This window comes from Harmonia axyridis, chromosome 2 (assembly GCF_914767665.1).
Source record: "Harmonia axyridis chromosome 2, icHarAxyr1.1, whole genome shotgun sequence".
Classification (NCBI taxonomy): domain Eukaryota; kingdom Metazoa; phylum Arthropoda; class Insecta; order Coleoptera; family Coccinellidae; genus Harmonia; species Harmonia axyridis.
In genome coordinates, this window is record NC_059502.1 from 30960634 (window position 1) to 30981844 (window position 21211).

The window sequence follows — 21211 nt, forward strand, 5'->3', positions numbered from 1 at the left end:
AGATCGACCACATGAATCTGTGATTATTGCAAAACTCAATTTTCCCATTTTGAACTATTATTTGAAAAAAGTACCTGAAGGGATCTCAACTATATTCCTTCCACACCTGTAATAAAGTTTTTGCTGTTATTAGCGTAATTGCACCTGCCTAAGCGCCATCACCCTATCGAGTCGGGCAATGGCGTTCATTGGATACCCTCAGAAAAATATAATTTCTGATTTATATTTTGCTTTGAATGTAAATTTATAAATACAGGGTGTGGCGTAATTAATGGATAATCCTGTACTGGCAAATAGGGGAGGTCATGGCCGACCAGAAAATGTAAAGTTATGTTCAGTAAAAATATCATAGTTTTCGAGATATCGGACAATTTAATTTTTTTCTAAAAAGTGCACCTTTACTCACTAATTCAATGCTGTGATCACAAATCTTGTTATTTCTTTGGGCATTGTTTTTTTTTTATTTTACTCTCAAATAGCTGTACTATGAGATAACCTACCAAATTCCTATCATCTTGCTCAATTAAAAAAAATAAAAGTAGGATAATCCTCATGTTTGCAAATTCACTTATTTTTTCTTTAAGTTTCAATCGTTATGGTGAAAAAAAAATATTGAGACCGTTGTGAACATTTCATAAATAAATTGTCTATTTTATTGCGGTTCTTAAATGGTATAATACATGTTATTATTTCATTGGGTTCTCGGATTAGGTTTTATTATTACAACTGAGGTACTAATTTCAGAGAAAGAGAGTTTCAAGGATTTTTGATGATACCCAATAATGGTTAAATAAAACTCAGTAGTATTTTCACTATTTATTTTAAATTACAGTAAGTGCTCGAAACGTTCGCCTTCTGCACGAATGCACGCTAAACATCTTATAATAAAAGATCGTTTGATTCATCGCGCATATCTGGCTTGATTAATATTTCGAGCTGCTTCGTTTATGCGTGTGTGTAATTCTTCAAGTGAATTTATAGGCTTGTCATATACCTTCTCTTTGAGACATCTTCAATAGAAAAAATCTAATGGATTAAGATCAAGAGATCGTGGTGGCCAAGAAATGCAATGCAAATCAAGCTGCAGGACTCTACCGGGAAAGGTTTCCCAACGCTCGCCACCCTGACTATCGAGTATTTATTAGGGTGCACAATGCTCAGAGAGTCGAATCCCAGGAACCGGCATTGGTGGTACTAGTGGCATGAGACCTCATCGATATGACGAGAAGCAAGTGCTCGACGAAATTGAGAGTGATTCACCACATCAGTATGAGCTATATCAAGACGAACTGGCATGTCTACAAGAACTGTTCACAGGATGTTACGTAAGGAACAATTGCACCCGTATCATTACCAAAGAGTCCAATGTCTTCTACCAAGAGACTACCCATTAAGGCTCACATTTTGTGGAACCATGTTGAGAAAAATGAGAAGCGATCCTGATTTTTTTAATCGTATTCTATGGAGCGACGAATCTTCTTGCAAAAAAGACAGCTTCCTCAACCTGCATAATATGCATAGTTGGCAGGTCTCTAATCCACATCTTATGAGACAAGAAAGATCCCAGTACCAATTCAAAATTAATTTTTGGACTGGGATTTTTGATGGGCAAGTGATCGGCCCATTTAAGTTACCAGAAACACTAACAGCTGACCGATACCTTCATTTTCTAAGACATACACAGCCGCTTTTACTAGAAAATTTGAATTTAAAGGACCGGAAACGGATGAGGCTGCAACATGATGGCTGCCCTGAACATTTCGCACGACAGGTACGTTATTACTTAAATGAAAAATTCCCGAGAGGATGGATTGGACGAATGGGTGCAATTTCTTGGCCACCACGATCTCCTAATCTAAATCCATTAAATTTTTTCTACTGAAGATGTCTCAAAGAGAAGGTATATGACAAGCCGATAAATTCACTTGAAGGATTACGCACACGCATGAACACTTACTGTAATTTAAAATAGATAGTGAAAATATTAATTTGTTTTATTCAAACATTATTGGGTATCTTCAAAAATCCCTGAACTTTCTCTGAAATTAGTACCTCAGTTGTAATAATAAAACCTAATCCGAGCACCCAATGAAATAATAACATGTATTATACCATTTTAGAACCGCAATAAAATAGACTATTTATGAAATTTTCACAAAGGTCTCAATATTTTTTTTCACCATAACGATTAAAACTTGAAGAAAAAATAAGTGAATCTGCAAACATGAGGATTATCCTACTTTTTTTTCTTAATTGAGCAAGATGATAGGAATTTGCTAGTTTATTTCATAGTATGTACAGCTATTTGAGAGTAAAATAAAAAACAATGCCCAAAGAAATAACAAGATTTGTGATCACAGCATTGAAATTAGTGAGTAAAGGTGCACTTTTTAGAAAAAAATGAATTTCGATATCTCGAAAACTATGATATTTTTACTGAACATAACTTTACATTCTCTGGCCGACCATGACCTCCCCTATTCGCCAGTACAGGATTATCCATTAATTACGCCACACCATGTATATATGTTGCTATACATGCAAGTCAAATGTTTCACGAAAACAGAATGGAAAAATCAGTTCTTGTTTCTTTAGAAATCTGAAGATTTTCCTAGGTGAGCGCCATTTGCCGTCTCTCCCCTACGTACATCAGAGTATCTTCTACAGTGATAAATATCTGTTTATCATCTAAAAGTTAAGATCAGATGCCCGCATTTTTTCGACAAAGACAAGTGAAAAGTTTCCGTGGAAACTGGTTATTTGAAGAAAAAACATTTCCTTTAATAAGTGAAGAAAATTCCTTCACCGAATTGAATGGCCTCATGAAATACGCTCACACATTTGATAAATAGCATGGCTAAGTCCAATACCTCGGCACTAATTAGAGAGCAACAACCTTTATGTATGATAATCTTTCACATATTCAATAAACTGTGGTATACCTGATTACATTTTGAGCATTCACAAAGTGAATGGATGACTCCTTTGCCCTTTCATGGGTGTAAATTTCTGAAGGCTAAATTCTGCTAGATACTTAATTAAAATAAGTTTATTCAGAGTTTATAATATATAGGAAATTTTCATTCAACATGTTTTCTCAGATTGAAATTCTGGAGTATTTCTCAATTTGATCATTCATATTAGCTACATACAAGTCTTCATGATTATTCAGAGAGTTCGTTTTTTTCAAACCCACTCATTTGAATATAGCCGTTACCATAATCAGAAAACCATCATCGAAACCAACAAAATTGTTTTTATGTGTATAAGTAATTATAAATTTGTAAGGAAGGCGTTAGTAGAGGGCGACAAAACTTGAAAAATTTTAATTATTCGGTGGATTTCTTGAAGAGTTATTGAACTAAAAAAATTTCACCCATAGGGGAATGTTTATGGATCACCCTGTATGACCGTGCCAAGCAGAGATTTAGAATTTTTATAATGAATTGATCCTTTGTGGTTCCGAAAACGGACAAAAATCTCAATGTTCACGTGAAGGCTGATCCAATATTCACGGAAATAGGAAGAATCTGAAATTTTCCTAGTCCGGATCTGATTTACCCGAATTCAGAAATATTGAAGGAAGGCGATAGGAAAGGTTGACAAAACTTCAAAATTTTAAATTATTCGGTCGATTAGTTAAAGAGTTATTCAACAGTGAAATTTCATTCATAAGATGAACATCACCCTGTATATCCCAAACGAAGGCACTCAGGCGATTGAAACCTCTTGATACGGGTCCTCCATGTGACTTTAATTCATGATATTCGTTTGTCGCATTCTTCCCGGGACACCCTGTATATTTATAAGTGTTTGATTTATGTAAAAAAAAATAACAGGAGATTACCAAATCTTTCTGAAAATCATCACTACAATACAAGAAATGTATCAACTCTGTTTGTTCCTGCTCACAGAACGTCTAAATATGAGCGTTCTCCTCATTTTCAGAGTATAAGGTTGTCTTCCAGTTTCGTTAAGGGAGCTTGACATTACTGTGTTCAGGACTAAACTGAGACAATTATTAGTGAATAAGGCTTATTATATTGTGAATGAGTATATGAGAGATGCAGATGTTTTGTTTGATTTTTGATCTCATCAATACTTATATCTTATCAATACTTTGTTTTTTTTTGTAGTGGACGTATCCTATACATATTTATGTTAGAAGGTATTTAATAAGTATTATTATTATTATATAAAAGTCGAAGGAATAAGTAGTGATTATTTAAGTTCCCTGACTAAAACATTGTTCCAAATATTCGTGAATATAAAATACATTATGAAAAAATTTTCTTCCGGGAGAAAAAATGAAGTTGTGACCCTTAATTTTTTTCCGGGAGAAAAAATGAAGTTGTGACCCTTTCAACGAATCGGAAGATTTCGGTGAAACAACTCGGTCGAATCGGAAAAACCCATGAATGATTTCCTCAAGCATGAAGCGCCCTCTCCTATTACACGCTTTTCTGATTCAATTACGTATACGGTATAGGTGCCTTGGGAGGTTACCTGACTGTTACCATAATAAAATTCTGCGGAGAGAAAATATATTAGCTGCTTTTCACTCCACAACATCATCCCTTGCCTGATGTGATAGGGACTGTGGTAAAGTATTGAAAACCTATACGTGGATTTTTGTGGGACTATCCAGAACTATAATTTCGGGATATAATTCCTGGAACGGTCAAATGAGAACATGTATAAAAAGTGTTATGGTAAAAATATAATTTAGGAGATAAATCAAAACTATATTGATAATTAGAAATTCAGAAAAAATCATGGTATTAGAATTTTTTTCGCCTGGCTCTCCTTCTAAGGTTAGGAAGAAACCTTCAGCATACTGACAGATATAGGTACCCTAAGCAGAACAAAATTGAAATAAATTCACATAGGCGTTCAACTTTGCTTCCTACGTTTTTTTCCAAATTCAAAGCTTTATTGTGAAAAACTTTTTATACATTTATGATTCAAAGTGTTGTCCAACGCTGGCCACTACTTTCTTCAATCTTTCGGCAACGTACGAATTAGCGATGAGCAACTCGAGCTGTTCAACTCGATTAACTCTATTTGCAATCTCAACCAGTCAGCTCGATTGCGTTTATTCGAGTCAACTCGGAACTCGGAAGAAACCATACGATTCGGTGAATCGTGAATCCCCGTTCGTTCCCGTTGCAACTCGAGCTGTGGCTGGCCCGAGTTGGGTTCGATCTTACGAGTTACGACTATACGACGTAAACCGAATCAAGCCATCGTGTTGTTGGGACGCCGAGTTAAACCTTCCTTCACCGAACTGAACTCGGTTCAACCGAATTTCAACGTTCCAACTCGTCGACCGAGTTGAGCCTTCACTCGGTGCGCCGAACGCATAGAGTTATTCGAGTTGGACCCGGATGCGGCCGACTCGAGTCAACTCGACTTTCAAACAGAGTTGGTCATCGATTCAACTCGAGTAGATCGAGTTAAGAATTATACGACTCGTCCCATCACTAGTACGAATTCCGCGTTGAAAAAACTGGTTATTTTTTGAAACGATCCACGAATCGATACAATTTCTTAATTCTCCATAAGACCGGAAGTGCTCGTCAGCCAGGCCGTGTGTCATTGATCTAAACAAGTGATAGTCTGAGGGAGCAACGTCTGGAGAAAACGGTGGGTGGGGTAGGATTTCCCACTTCAACATTTCTAAGTATGTGACCACTTTCGTAACATGAGGTCGAGCAGTGTCATGCTGTAAAATCACTTTTTCATGTCTCTCGTTGTATTTCGGCTGTTTGTCTTTCAATGCTTGCCTCAAACGCATTAATTGCATTCGATAACGATCGCCTTTGATTGTTACAGTCGGTTTTAACAACTCATAATACACCATGCTGAACTGGTCCCACCAAATACTGAACATGACCTTGGAACCGTGAATATTCGGTTTGGCCGTCGACGTTGAAGAATGGCCGGGATATTCGCATGATTTTCTTTGCTTGGGATTATCGTGATGAACCAATTTTTCGTCTTCAGTCCAAATACGATTTGGAATTTTCTTTCATCTTTGCCTTACAAGCAGCTGTTCACAAACGAACAAACGCTGTCAACCTCTCTCAGCTTCAACTCGTACGACACCCAATTTCCTTGTTTCTGAATCATTTCCATGACTTTCAGTCGTTTTGAAATGGCTTGTTGCATCACTTCCAATGATCCTGCCAATTCTTGTGGCGTTTGACACGTGTCTTGATCAAGTAATGCCTCCTTTTCTACATCTTCAAAAACCTTCTCTCTTCCCCCGCCATGCTGGTCTTCGACGTCGAAATCACCGTTCTTGAAGCGTTGAAACCACTCTCGGCACGTTCTTTCACTAAAAGCGATCTCACAATAGGTATTTGAAAGCATTCTATGAGCCTCAGTCGCAGATTTCTTCATATTAAAGAAACATAAAATTAAAACCTCCCGCAAATAACGGGAATTTGGATCGTGAGCTGACATATTTGATGAGAATAACTTACAAATACCTAAGTTTATTGTATAACATTGTGACTTTTGATAGAAAGACCTATTCATTCAGAGAACTTAATAGTAGAATTAACACAAAATGAACCAATTTTATTTAATTGAATTCGAGAAATAAGATAATGAAAATACTATTTCAGTATTTAAAAAACCACCTTTAATGTGGAAAACCTAAATTCATTTGATTTTATTATATGACGCAACATACCTATTGTATGTTTTAATTCAAGCAAATCCTAGATAAGATGCTTGTAGCATGTGCGTTAATTATAGCTTAACACATAGATTTTTATAGCAGCAGCATGGTTATTATACATTTTATCATGGAACTCATGGTAGATGAGAAATCCACTTTTCTCACGGGCATAACGAAAAAGGCTAGATAAGAACATTGAAAATTTCATTTCACGGTATGAATGACATATTTTCGATGATAAATTAAAAACTCATTTTGAAATTTCAATTTGTTGCTAAGATGGTATAGATATTGATATTGTTTTCTAGTCGCTAAGCCAAAGACGTCTATGAGTTATTTTATTGAATATTCCCCTCCTGTCAAAAATTCTATGTATATGGAGAACAATTATCGAAAATTACAGCGATAATTGCATTGTAGGAAGCGAAACTGCACTGCGATAATTGTTCTGTTCATAGATGCATAGTTTCTATGCATCTTACATAGTTCGAATCTATGGCAATTCCATTCTACATCAGTTTGACAAGTGATGTAACAGTTTATTCGGGAAATATTCCCCCGAATTACACTCGTGCATCAAAATGACCGGATAATTTCGCATTCCAGCGTGTTTTCTTTGAAAAACTGCATTCGGTCATTTTCATTTTTGGAGAAAGAGCCCTCCACCTTCGGTGTCGGGCTCTTTCTCCAAAAATGAAAATGAACTCATGCAGTTTTTATGACAACACGCTGTCATGCAAAATTATCGGTAATTTTGATACACTTGTGCAATTACTTATGAAAATAAGAATATTCAGAAATGTTCATTAATAACAATATCACTTGAAAACATTAGAAGTATAATTAGTAGAATTGTTTACAGTTATAACCCTTTTGATAGTGGAATTGGTATTCACTGAAATTTAAGCAGAAAATAGCTATTATAATAATCACCTTTGCGTTTTCGATTTGGCGAGGCGTTCTCGTGCCCATTTCAAAAGTGCGACCTCTCTCATAGGATTGCAGTGTTTTATCCCAGGAACACTGATTGAATCATCAGTAGCGCATTTAGTAGTGCCTGCCTTATACACTTCCGTCTCCGAAGCAGAGCATATAGTGACTGCCGTAGAATGTTCGGATTTACGAGGCGTGTATTTAAAGTAAGGTCTCCAAGGCCATTGTATCCGGCAACACTGTTGTATACGTTAGGCCCCCCTCTACCAATCGACACCTGGTGGAGCTCATTAGGACGCTCAGTCTTGACGTAGCAGCCATTTGCAATGAAAGTGCCGGTTATCGCCCGCCAGGTGCGAGTAACGTTCCGTCAATAAGTTTTTGCACTCAAAAAAAAAACTCCACCTATAGAAATTTATCGTAAATTGGAAGAAGTGTATGGTGAGAAATGTATGATCGTGAGAAACGTTCGAAAATGGTGTAGAGAATTTCCTGCTGGCCGACTAAACGTTCACGACGAGGAGCACAGCGGCAGGCCGTCACACTCGGACGAAACACTGCGGAATGTTGAGCCGCTTGTGCTGAAAGATCGCAGGTTGACTATCAATGAATTGGCCGAAAAACTCCAAGATGTGTGCAGTAGAGACTCTATTCATTCAATTTTGGTGAATAACCTGCAATAACGAAAATTGTCAGCCAGGTGAGTCCCGAAAATGCTTACACCGGAGCACTCATTACTCATTACGGAATTTGGTTGGGATGTGTTGGACCACCCTCCTTACAGTCCCGACGTCGCCCCTAGTGACTTCCACATGTTTCCTGCTTTTAAAAAACATTTAGGAGGAATGAAATTTGCGAACGATGAAGAAGTTCATGAAGCGGTCATTTCGTTCTTGCGCGAGGCGGCGGGATCGTGGTTCGAGGAGGAGATACAAAAGTTTGTCGTACGAATGAGGAAGCTCATCGGAGTGAATGGCGATTACGTAGAAAAATATCTTAAATTTCAATCTTTACAGCAATGTACAAAACTTGGTAAATAAATGTTATTTAATGTGAAAAAAATAAATGGAGACCTTACTTTGAAGACACGCCTCGTATATCCCAAGTAGTTCTGATCTTCCGAGAGATGCGCAGCTATGATGCCATCTCTCGGGCAAGCAAAGAGTCACTTCATCAGTAATTCGGTGGAAATTAATTAGTTCAAATCAAGAAAAAGAGAAGATTGTTCAAAAGTTACAAAAATTACGATCGTTAGGAAGTATTGATTTCTGACAATAATTGTAGTTCGATCGATACGCCCCTCCTAAGAAATGTATACCTTCGTTCGGTTAACTTATACTTATCGTTCTCAGAAACAAATTTTTGCGCTATTGATTATTAAAGTCAGTAAGTTTCACACTTTTTCATTCGCTCCTTAACCACTTTTAATTCTGATGCAGATTTTACTGATTACTGGACTTACAATATTCGTAAAGGTTTCAAAATATTTCTTATTGAAGATTTTATTATCTTCTCGGAATTCGTAAGCTTCTAATCTAATGATAGTGGGGTTCATGCGGAATACGGAAGTAAATGAACGAATAAAGTTTTTAGTTATACGATAACAAAAATGATTATTATTGCCATTACTATTACAATTATTATTTTATACTCTGAAAAGATAAATTATGAATTATCTTTTATGTGAATCATTCCAAATGTGTACCCTACAACTATCAAACAGAACAGTTATAGAGAAATCTTGAAATAATCACACCATTTTTGTATTCAGTACAACACCACGGTTATTTCAGGCACGACCGTCGATGAAAAATGCGACATAGAAACTTCTATACTCACTTAAACATCGTCTGAACAGCCACTATGGTGTTACAGTCGGCTAGGGAGTCCTCTTCGGCGGAGTTCGATAGCTCCTTGTTCACGACGACCACATTCTCCGCCAGAATGATGCCCGCTCGCAGAAGATCATCCAAGCTGCAATAACAATAATTCAGGTCGGTAAGCCATGAAGCCAGGAAATAGATAAGATCGGTTCCGTTTCGGTGAACCATACGCGGAACATAAGTTACAACGTTTATAGGAATGGACATAAAGCAGAGTTTATGGCTAGCTCACGGTCTGGAACAGATCGATGTCGTCACGAAAGAAATGTTAGGTGTAGGATTAGGCTCGGATATTTGTATGGTGTGGGAGTTCGACATCTATTTGTATGGAATGGGGGTTTTAGTGGCCGTATGAGGTGGGATTTCTTCGACATTGAGGCATCATTCAGTCTTGGAAATACCTGAGTAATTTTGCAAAATTGGTTTTAGTAGTGATGTATACTAACTGACAAAGCATTTGCAACACCCAGAAGGAGCTGTTTATATTTTATTTTTGTTAAAACATACATATAGTACTTATAGCAAAGAATAAATTATTGAATTTGGAGAAAAAAATCGTGAAGGTTTTTCCATGAAAACAATTTTTGTTACTCGAATATTGTAGTCGTTTTTTACAAGTTTCTTAAATTTTACAACAAACCAGCTGTTCGTGGAGATCCAAAATCCATGTTTAGTTGTTAAAATGCCTAGAGTACGCGGAATTCATCACCAGCCAAGTGAATTTGAAAGAGGTCGAATTATTGGTCTACGGTAGGCGGAGTCATTTCGAGAAATCGCTAACTGTACGAACAGAAATCCAACATCTATTATGATATAATGTAAAGCTTGGTTTGATAATGCACAAAATCATAAAAGAATAGGCACTGGAGGTCGAAGGGCACAAATAAAGTTCATGATCGACTTCTAAGACTTATGGCAACCGACTTGCGACAACTCGATCTTTGGCTGATGAGTGGTTAGGAGAACAAGGCTATAACTGTCCGAACGGTTTACCGACAGATAAGATATTTTGGACTGGTATAATCGACCCCCATCTTGTGTTACCTCTGACGGTTGAGCATAGTCAACAACGATTACAGTGGTTCAAAGTACGTCAACATGGAATGTGGAATGGCATCAGGACGTCTTTTCCGATGAATCTCGATTCTCCTTGGGTGCACATGATAGCCGAAGAATGGTTAGACGACGTCGGGGAGAAAGACGTGAACCGCAGTTTGATGTTGAGCGTCATGTACACCGGACAGTAGGCGTTATGGTATGGGTTGCTATTGCACATGCAAGGAGGTCACCTTTAGTTTTCAATCGAGGTAACATGACAGCGCTGCGTTACCTTCAAGGAATAGTGAAGCCATATGTTCTCCAAGATTTCAGCACGATAATGCCCGACCTCATGTTGCCAGAGTTAGTTTAGTGTTTAGTAGTGTATAGATAATCACGGTAGACAAACACATTATTAACAAATTCATCAGAAAAAATTGTAAACCCTTCGTTTTTTTCTCCAAATTTCAATCATTCTCTCCCAGTTATACTATCTATATTTTACCAAAAAAAATTTAAAGTTTAAACAGCTCCTTCTGGGTCTTGCAATTTCTTTGTCAGGTAGTATATTTAGGAATGAATGTTTGAGACACTACTCATTTAATTTGCACTATGAATACGGACGGAGTATTCTTCACATTTTCTTGGTCTTGGTCCTTGGACCACCGAGACGGTCCTTATACACTTTTGCGGGAATAGCAGTTTATGTGAACTGGTTAATCAGAATTTATATCTCTATGCATCTCTTAAATCTTCCAAAAAAATCAATCAAAATTCAATAACTGTTATCAAAAACATATGAATTCCGCAGTTGAGACATGGAAAGGCTGGTAGAGATTATCCCCACCTCTAGAGCAGTTAAGACATGAAGAACTCAATCAGACTCAGTTATATCATTATTGCTTTTATACGTACCAAATTTTTCCTGTATCTGAGGACTAAAATAATATTAATGGGTGTGCTCTTGCTAATAATGTCTTTTCAACTTTACTGATAATGATGGAAGGTTTTCAAATGCTTTTGCTGGATTTATGCGGCAATATAACTTTAGATACCTCATACTTTGTTTTACATTGTTTTACTACATTTAGGTTTTCTTTGTTTTAATTGTTTTACTATATCTCATTTGGTTTTTTAATTTATCTGCAGAAAGATATGCCTTTCGAAAAATTGAATTCGAGTACAGCTTACAACAAATGTTATTTATTACTTTGTTGAAAAAATGGTGTTGAGGAAATACCGAAGCTTCCTCAATGCTTTCGATATTCTGCTTCAATTTTTGTATTATCCTGATGAAACGGCCAGCACAAAAATTGGCATGATGCTTAAAATTGGTATTTAATATTTACTTGTCAATTATCAACTCCATCAAATCTGTTGTTACAGAAGTAAAGGTCAATTCGTTTTTAATATATTCGGAAGAGCAATACCCAATCGCAAAAACCCACCTTCAACTCATCAGGAATTGAGTTTGGCCTTCAGGAAGAATGGAACGATATGCCTGAAAATTTCATCTATGACTTGATTCCAGGGACGCCTAGGCGTATCGGGCTGTTGATTGAAAGAAGAGATAGTAATACAAACTATTGAATTTGTTATCAGTTGTGGAGTGATTATAATTAATCGGAAATAAATGATCGATAAATTTAGATTTTTTCTCATTCTTCCTATTTCGCCTAATCTTCTATAAAAAACAGAGTAATAAACAAAGAACATAGATTGTTTATTGTTCGAGAAATCTAGGGGGTCAAAACTTTTAACGATGTGTGAACCTTCATGAGTAATGAAGCAACCTCAAAACTTTGGTTGGAATGAAATTGTCTGAGCCAATCAAACGATTTTCGTTGTCTATGTTAGAGGGTCGAATTGATCAAGTTTTTGCTGGGGAACCGGATTGGAAATCCGGGAAAACCGATAGAATTACTGTTGAAAAAGCCAAACTAATCAGATTACGTATCAAGATCCAATTCTTGTATGATCTGGGTTCAGCTTAGAACCAATGCATTCGGTTGTCTTTCTGTAACAATTCAAATAGTTGAGTTACACTAATTGTTTTCTGGGCGCTCGTTTCCTGAACAGATTGGAGATTTTCTGTTCATTTCTAAACTTTTGATGTAGATATAAGATGATAAGATTTCCGGGCTTCGTGCAGAATTTCATGTTGATCGTATTCCGAGAGCCAAATAAAAAAATCAAGCATAATATCAACAAAAAATACCAAATATATTCGTGACCACCGATTTGAAATGAAATTTTGGGTTTTGAAATTTAAGCTTCGCGCAAATTATCGAGCTTATCGAATCATCGAAACCGTAGGAAATTAAAAATGCACATTGAAAAATAAATATCAACCCAATATTCTCCTCACAACAGTTCCGATCGCTAAGAAATGGTTATCAGAACCATAAAAATTTCAAGCAAAATATAGCACAAACTTTCATATGATAGCAGCAGATCCAACTGAATTGAAAATAACAACTTCAAGATTAAGATGTCTAAAAACCTGGTGTATGGACTGATTAGCTTTAGTTTTGCTAATTTTGAGAATATTAGTTCAAGCTTCTGATTGGCTACGATCGGTTTTTAATTGATGTATCCTGTCAAAATCAAAGGAAAAAAGATCGAAATTGAAGGTATGAGATTGTGGCGCTGCCAGGAAATAAAACTAATATTTTCAATTTGGTGGAATGCCATTCCATCCAAAAATTGACGAGTGCATTCACCATGTTTTTAGACATCTTATTCAAGATCAATGCTGAATTTCGTGGTCATCTTGTCATCAGAATCATAGAAAATTCAAAGTGGAATCTCGAAAAAAAATGGGGAAAGTAACGACATGAAGTCGGGAACTTTTGAACGACAGTTCATTCGTGCGCCATTTGCGCCCTTAGAGACTACATATATCTATAGAATTATGTGATCTCCAAGGGCACAATTCTTGCATGAATGAACAATCACATACAAGCTCCCTTATTTCATATCAATATAATATTTATATGGAGAGAAAATAGTAGGTATAAACTAGTTTTAATATCTGAAATGAAAATCTAGAATTCATAAAATGCTAAAATAAATGTGAAGAAGTGTAAAGAATGACAATTTGTGTTCTGTCCAATTATTTTCAACACTACGGAAGAAATTTTGGGTTCGAGACAATGATCATTCTTCCTGAAATATTTTCAGATCTCTACAACTTTCGGTTACACTGGAAACTGAGTGCAACTTCTTTATTTCAAATGGTACATACAGTATATCATTGCATCATTAGATGCAATTTTTTTATGACAATTTCAGCCATACCTTGCGTAAAACCTCAACGGTTCATGAGTTAATAGGATTCTCATGAGAAAATGATGGCAATGGGGGACTTTTTTTGAATATTTCTGCAGAAGAGGTTTTTTGCGAATGAATCTTCATCATTTTCGATTCTGCAAATACTTAGTACTGTAAATCTGTTTGCGGTTTGAAGGAAAAATTAACAGGGTGTTCATCAGAAGATCATGAACTCAAATCGATCAAAACACAAATTTATCAAATTAATCAAATTAGAACCTATATTTTTTTATATTTCAGTCGATTTAAAATTTTAAAACTGAAATGAAAACTTGGAGAGTTATCGAGGAAAAACTGCAATTTCCAACTATTTGGGAGAGTCTGTGACTATCGGAAAACACAGAAAGAAAAGAAAGAAACTAAAATTCGATGTTTCGATAACTAAATTTGACATTTCAAGAATTGTAGTGAATTATTCGTAATTGAAAATTGTATTGGTTTATGGATTTCTTAGCAATCCCAACGGAAAATTAGTTATAACTCATGAAATATTAATCATAGAATTTTAGTTTCTTTCTGTGTTTTCCGGTCACATCATACTCCACACAGTTAGGAATTGCGGTGTTCCTCATTTAAAGTTTTTCATCGATGACTCTTGAATTATTCAGTATTTTTGTACGTAGATTCGACTGAAATAATGAAAATATAGGTTGAAATTTGAAAATCTTGAGTTTAGCTGAATTTGAGTTGTCCAAGTTCACGATCTTCTTATGAACACCCTGTACATTTTTTATCGAAACTGCAAACAGTGTTATAATACTACGTATTTGCAGAACCGAAAATGAAAAAGGTTCTTACGAAAAAAAAAATTTCTATAGAAATATTCAAAAATATGTTATCCCCGTCGTCACTATTATTTTCATAAAAATCCCATTAAATCATGAACCGTTGAGTTTTTAACCAAGTTATTGCATATTGCTGAAATTGTCATCAAAAAGCTAGCTAATAATGCAAAAATATACTGGGTGTGCCTTTTGAAATAAGAAAGTAGTAGTATATTTCCGGATATCCGGTTGAGTAGTTCTAAAGATCTGAAAATATTTTATTGAGAAAGATCATTGTCTCAAATCCCAACATGCAAATTTTCAGAATAAAATTTTGATAAGTTATCCATGTGGGATCCAAATTCTTAACACCCGACTGAATGATACGCTACTGACTTTACGAAACTAGAACTACACGATCGACCCTAAAAGGTTGCACCATGCAGATTTATCGATATAGGGAGACGTAAGGGGAAGAGATACTTGAGACTTAAGGACTGAGATACGATACAATATAGGAACGAGGGTGGAATTCGACGTAAGATAGTAGACGGACATAGTTAGGATTCGACGTTACAGATTAGACGGGGAAAGGTTAAAGAATTCGACGTGATAGACGCATATGATTCGACGTAAAATAGTAGACACAGCGAGTAAGATAATTCGACGTTAGATATAGACGGATCAACGCGAATAATTCGATAATTAGACTATTAACAGTTAGACGGAATAAAATAGCTTCGATAGACAATAGACGAAAGTTCAGTGGCTGTACATTCAATTGAAGTTGAATTGTACATTGTGTAAATAAACAATAGTTAAGTTCCGGCGGCCTTTTTTATATAAACCCCTAGACAACGATATAAAAACCCTACATCCATAAACGTCCCATAGGCTATCGCGGTGAACCACCCTGTATACCTTTATAGCATATAGTATGCCGTCAAAACAAATGTCACTAATTCAACTCGTGACTGTCGTATGAATACTGTCGAATATTTTAAACTTCGTGGCTAATTCACTGTCTGTAAGCATAACGAGCGATGTAATGTGGCTAGAAATAAAATGGAGAAATTCTACCGGTTAATTAATGTTTTCTCTTATCGCGTCACGTACGACAAACAAATGTCAAGCAAAAAAAAAAAATTCCCCGATGTTCTGAGTGGAAATCAAGCAGTGGCCGCTTTCTCGAACAAAACGGGCAGGCAAACTCAATGATTCATGATTACTAATTACGATGGCGACTCCATTCCAATCCGAGAGCCAGCACTGCGAAGCGCTTTGAACATATCCACCATATTGACATAAAACTATTCGACGTAAAAAGAAACTTACCAGTCGATCGATCCCATCATCCAATAAACTAATGGAAAATACGAAATCGCGTCCAAAAACGCGATGTCCGGTCTTCTCTCCAACAGCAGTATGATGGGGTTCAGGGACGTCTTTGACCGGAAATGGGCCCTCAGCGGTATAATAAAGTTGTAAATTCCGTTCGAGGCGTAATCTGCAGCGAGGATGATTGTCTTGTTCTGCCACTGATAGTCCCTGGCGTTCCTGTAACTGCAGTGTTCACAAACTTGCGCCAGCTGAAGACAGCACAGGGGCTTCTTCTCTTTCAGGAGGTAGCACAGAGTCGGACTCACGCCAATATATGGCGATACTGGAGGGAAGCCTTTGACTATCCTACAAATTCAAAAGATAATGGATTGAAGTTTAATGGTAATTTGAAAATATTCACAGGAATAATAAAACATGAATGGAGTTATCAAGAACAATGAACTATAAGATGTGGTCCATTAACATTTCAATGAACTTTTACCATACGGTAGAGCGGTGTGACCTTGCCAAACTGCCTAATATTGTAAGTTCCACTTTGTTTTCGTAAAGTTGGCAACATCTTGCAGAAATCACGAATCGGAACCTTTAACCACACTATATACCCACATGTTGCAACCGTCGCAGTCGTCTGGCGTACTTTGAATGGTGTGCTACGCTATGTTATGTGAGCGGGTAATTTTTTAACGAAATACTAGGAGTTGTGCTGAAAATATGGCGAACGCTTCATCGAAATATATTTAGCAGCTTACTTCATATTCATTGACGTCACGTTAAAAAAAAACTGAAAACATTTGGTTGAAAGGATTTCGACATTTCGGGAGATTTCACTATTGTGGCCCTTTGGCAGGAGACATTGCCACATACCAAATTTGTTTCACCTGTTTCATTTTGAGGCACAATTATGGGTCGTCGATACAAAAAGGAAGTTGGATCCAAGTAAATATAGAAAAAATAGAAAACCGAGAAATCATTGCAGTTCGAAATGAAAACATTTCAACACAGCTTCCGAAGTTTACAACATTCCCAGAAGAAATCTTTGGAATAAAATTAACAAAAGATATATGGGCGAACCCGGAGGTATGAGTGCACTTACATATAGCGCCAGCACTTCATTAAATTGCCAAAAAACGCAATTTTGAGGCATTGGTAAACTCGCACCGATTTGCGGGTCACTTTGCCAATTTTTTAAAAATGAAAAAAAAAGAAGTATGCACCTTTTCATCTGATTCTAAGCACAGCAGTCGACAACTGAAATGTTCAAATTGAACATACTTTGCACAGGACTCATTTCACAAAAAAACGAAAAAGTAACATCAAGAAAACTATAAAAAGTGGTGTAAAGTCACACCGCTCTACGGTACCCATATTGTCAAACTAAGTTCGGAACTAGAATAAGAACAAACGACATAATATTGCCCTAGAATCGTAGAGCATACACATCTTTGGCTTTGATAGCGATAAACTTCCATAACAGGAGATCATAACAAGATGTTGCTCAGCAAACCGTTCATCGAAGAATAAATTCACTCCAGAACATACTACCCAAAGATTCCTATTCGAAAAAAAAATAGTAGTGCACGATAAGATCAAACAACAAGAAATGGAATTTGATTATACTAACTGAAAAAGAATCTGCAACAGCCAGAAGGAGCTGTTTTGAAATTTTTTAATAGAACTTAGATAATGTGGCAATGATTGAAATTTGGAGAAAATAACGAAGGATTTACAATTTTTTTTTCAATAAATTGGTCAATAATGTTATTATCCACCCCGATTATCTATACTCTCCCCAACACGTCTCGGCATTCTTCTGCTTCTTCGTCTTAATTTAAGCCTAGGGCTTGTATATTCCACTTTAGTCCTCGGTGGATGTAGATATCTAGGAATATTTCCAGCGCTGGTCTTCTGGTACCTGGGATTCCGTCTCGGGCTATCCTAGCAATTCTGCGCAGGCGTCTCTGCATTGATACAATAAACTTGACTATTTCTTCTTGAGGTATAGAATCCCCAGCTACCTGTACTTCTTGTCTCAGAGCCGCCAAAGTCCGTGGGGGTTGAGGTAAATTTCAAACCTTCTTCCCATGATGTCCCAAACATGTTCTATGGGCGAAAGATCGGGGGATCTGGGCAGCCATGGCAAAATATTCACATGGGTCGCTTCGAAAAAGTTTAATCTAACTCTGCCAACACGAGGTCAGGCATTATCTTTCTGAAATATTGAATTCTCTAGCCGGTTAAGTTAAGAGAGAACATATGGCTCCACTATTTCTTGAAAGCAACTCAGCGCTGTCATGTTACCTCGAATAGAGACTAAAGGTGACCTACTTGCATGAGCAATAGCACCCCATCACATAACGCGCACTGTCCGGTGTACATGACGCTCAACATCAAACTGAGGTTCACGTCTTTCTCCCCGACGTCGTCTAACCCTTCTTCGGCCATCATGTGCACCCAAGGAGAATAGAGATTCATCAGAAAAGATGACCTGATGCCATTCCACATTCCAATATCGACGTTCACTGCACCTCTGTAATCGTTGTCGACTATGCTCAACCGTCAGAGGTAACACAAGATGGGGTCGATAATGCTGCAGTTCAAAAGACTTTATCCGTCAGACAGTTACAGGATGGACTTGTTCTCCTAACCACTTATGAGCCAAAGATCGAGTTTTCGCAAATAGGTCTTTGATGGCCACAAGTCTTAAACGTCGATATTGAACTGCAATTGTGCCCTAGCAACGTCTGCTGCCTACTCTTAGATTTTGGGCAATATCAAACCACGCTTGACAACATCTCATAACAGGAGTTGGATTTCTGTTCGTACTGTTAGCGATTCCTCAAAATGACAACCCCGCCGCCCGTAGACCTATAATTCGACCTCTTTCCAATTCTTTTAGCTGGCGATAAATTCCGCGAACACATGCTCTAGGCATTTTAACAACAATTGAACATGGACTTTGGATATCCGCGAACAGCTGGTTTGTTGTAAAATTTTAAAAACTTGCAAAATACGACTACAATATTTAAGTAACAAAAATTGTTCACATGAAAAAACCTTCACGATTTTTTTTCTCCAAATATCAATCATTTACTCCTTGCTATCCCTACTATCTATGTTCGACCGGAAAGAAATTTAAATTTAAAGAGCTCCTTCTGGGTGTTGCATTTTCTTTGTTAGTTAGTATATTTCGGCATAAAGATCTCTAGCTATGATCATATTGGAACAGAGTTGAGAAAACAAGTTGTAAAAGCCACAAGAATAGCGGCATGCTTCAACAACATAGCAGGGAAGAATAAACACATTGATATTGTAGCAAAAGCCTGGATAAATAAGACCGCAGTGAAACACAATGACGTATACAGCCGAAACACGTTCTGAGACAGCAAAGACATAAAGAGTATTAGAAACAACGGAAATTAAATTATTGAAAAGAATAGGCGGAAAAACATTAATAGACAAAGAGAGAAGGGAGAATATCAGAGGGGTGTGCAAATGGATGAAATCAATGAATGGGATCTTAACAGAATGATAGAATAGACCAAGCAGATCAATCGTTTTGGTGGAAATAGATTCGTTAAAATCACAATGTATGTTGAACGAAAACATAGTATGGAATGTATCTACTGAAAAATAGGAAAGAATCAGTGAACGAAAAAGTATGATACAAATAAAACTATTACATCAGGAAAATGAGTTATGAAAGAACTATGCAGAATGTCCCTGAATGAATGAATAATCCTAAAACAGTGTATAGAAACATTGGCTTAACTAGAGTTGACTCATGGATAGCTACCTCCACTTTGAAAAAGCAAAATCTTTCAATTTCTCTTTTGAATTGTAACGCTCACAAATAAATCGAATCCATTTGTGTCTCCATGGTGAAATATTCCTCATTAAAATACCAACAGATATGCAGAAAACCGTATGAATAACTGAAGATTTTTTTTTCAAATTATTCAACTTTCTCATTATGTGAAAGTTTTATCGTTCATAGTGGAAAAAATGTAGGAAAGCCAGAATCTTCAGAACTAAGAGATCAGATAAAGAGGTAGACCATAAGACAAGAACTCTAGATACAAGATGTGGTGCGATTTGGCAAAATGGTTGAAAGTAAAGTAGATGAACAAGAGAATAGAAACCAGCAGAAAAACACCTCAACAGACCTCCTAAAAAAGATGGTATGAAAGCTGGTCATCCGCCTTACAGTTGAGAGTGGAACCCTAAAGAAGTTGAAAACTAGACTATGTCTTGGAAACATTAGAAAGAAGAAGAATAACAAGACAAGTCGCCAGTAGTACGAAAATGATCTCGAAAGCGTTGGAGCTACAATATTCCAAACTAGTACACTAATACAAAATCGAAGTAAAACAAGCAATGTGTCTATGCTGTAGAAAGGAAGAAGAAGCACACCAACTGGGATGATAAAATAGTCATTTATAATACAAGTGCAGAAGGTATTGATATTCTTCCCAGAGTTCAAAATTAAAAAACGAGTGGTAGAATGAGCTTTCTTTATACTATAATTGAGATATGTGCCTTAGACTGCTGGAATAAATAGTACGTCCGCAGATTTGCGAAGCTAGGAAATCCCATATCTCTAATAGGGTTTATTTTGTTTTATTTTAACCTTATACTTTTTAAGGCAGTTCTCAAGAGAGATCGTTCATGTATGGATACATTTCCTCATTATACCTATCCATAAAACTTTCTAGATGGCGTCGATGGAAGTTATCTTATTATGAAGTATTTGCCCAATATTATAATATATGTATACACTGTGTCCGTAAAGTACATACAGAACAATTTCATTTTGAGCTAAAGAGACCATTTTAAGAAATAATCCTGAAACCTATCGATTTTTGATTTTAATTTATCGTATTTTAAAATAATAATCTAATGTACAGGGTGAATTACTTTCGAGTAATGAAGTCTTCGTCATTTTTTTTTAAATGGAACACCCCCATTTCGTCCTAATTTTCCTATTACTCTAGCTGAGCTGCTTCCAAAAATGTATCACATGTTGATTCCAATTGGTAGAGGGTGGACAAAAATATAATAGTTTTGTGTGTGCTCATAAAGCAACGCGTAACATTCTTTATTAGTTAAATTAACAATATTATCAAAAATACTTATTGTCTAGCGGCAATTGGTTTGAACGGTACACCCTGTAGTTTGTAACATTTTTAGATCGATAAAAATGAGCTCCTTCCAAACATGTTTGGTACTTGTGG

At 36.5% G+C, this 21211-nt stretch overlaps 1 protein-coding gene across 12 annotated transcripts in view; it reads right to left on the reverse strand.

Annotated features, from left to right (window-relative positions):
• The window catches only part of LOC123674263 (potassium channel subfamily T member 2), a 777909-nt gene that overhangs the window by 55443 nt on the left and 701255 nt on the right, over window positions 1–21211 (reverse strand). For all 12 annotated transcript variants that reach the window (XM_045609230.1, XM_045609237.1, XM_045609228.1 and 9 more), the window contains 2 exons: window positions 15975–16325; window positions 9461–9595 (listed from right to left, as the gene is read on the reverse strand). In XM_045609230.1, the coding sequence (XP_045465186.1) occupies window positions 9461–9595; window positions 15975–16325 (486 nt within the window). The remainder of the gene's footprint in view (window positions 1–9460; window positions 9596–15974; window positions 16326–21211) is intronic.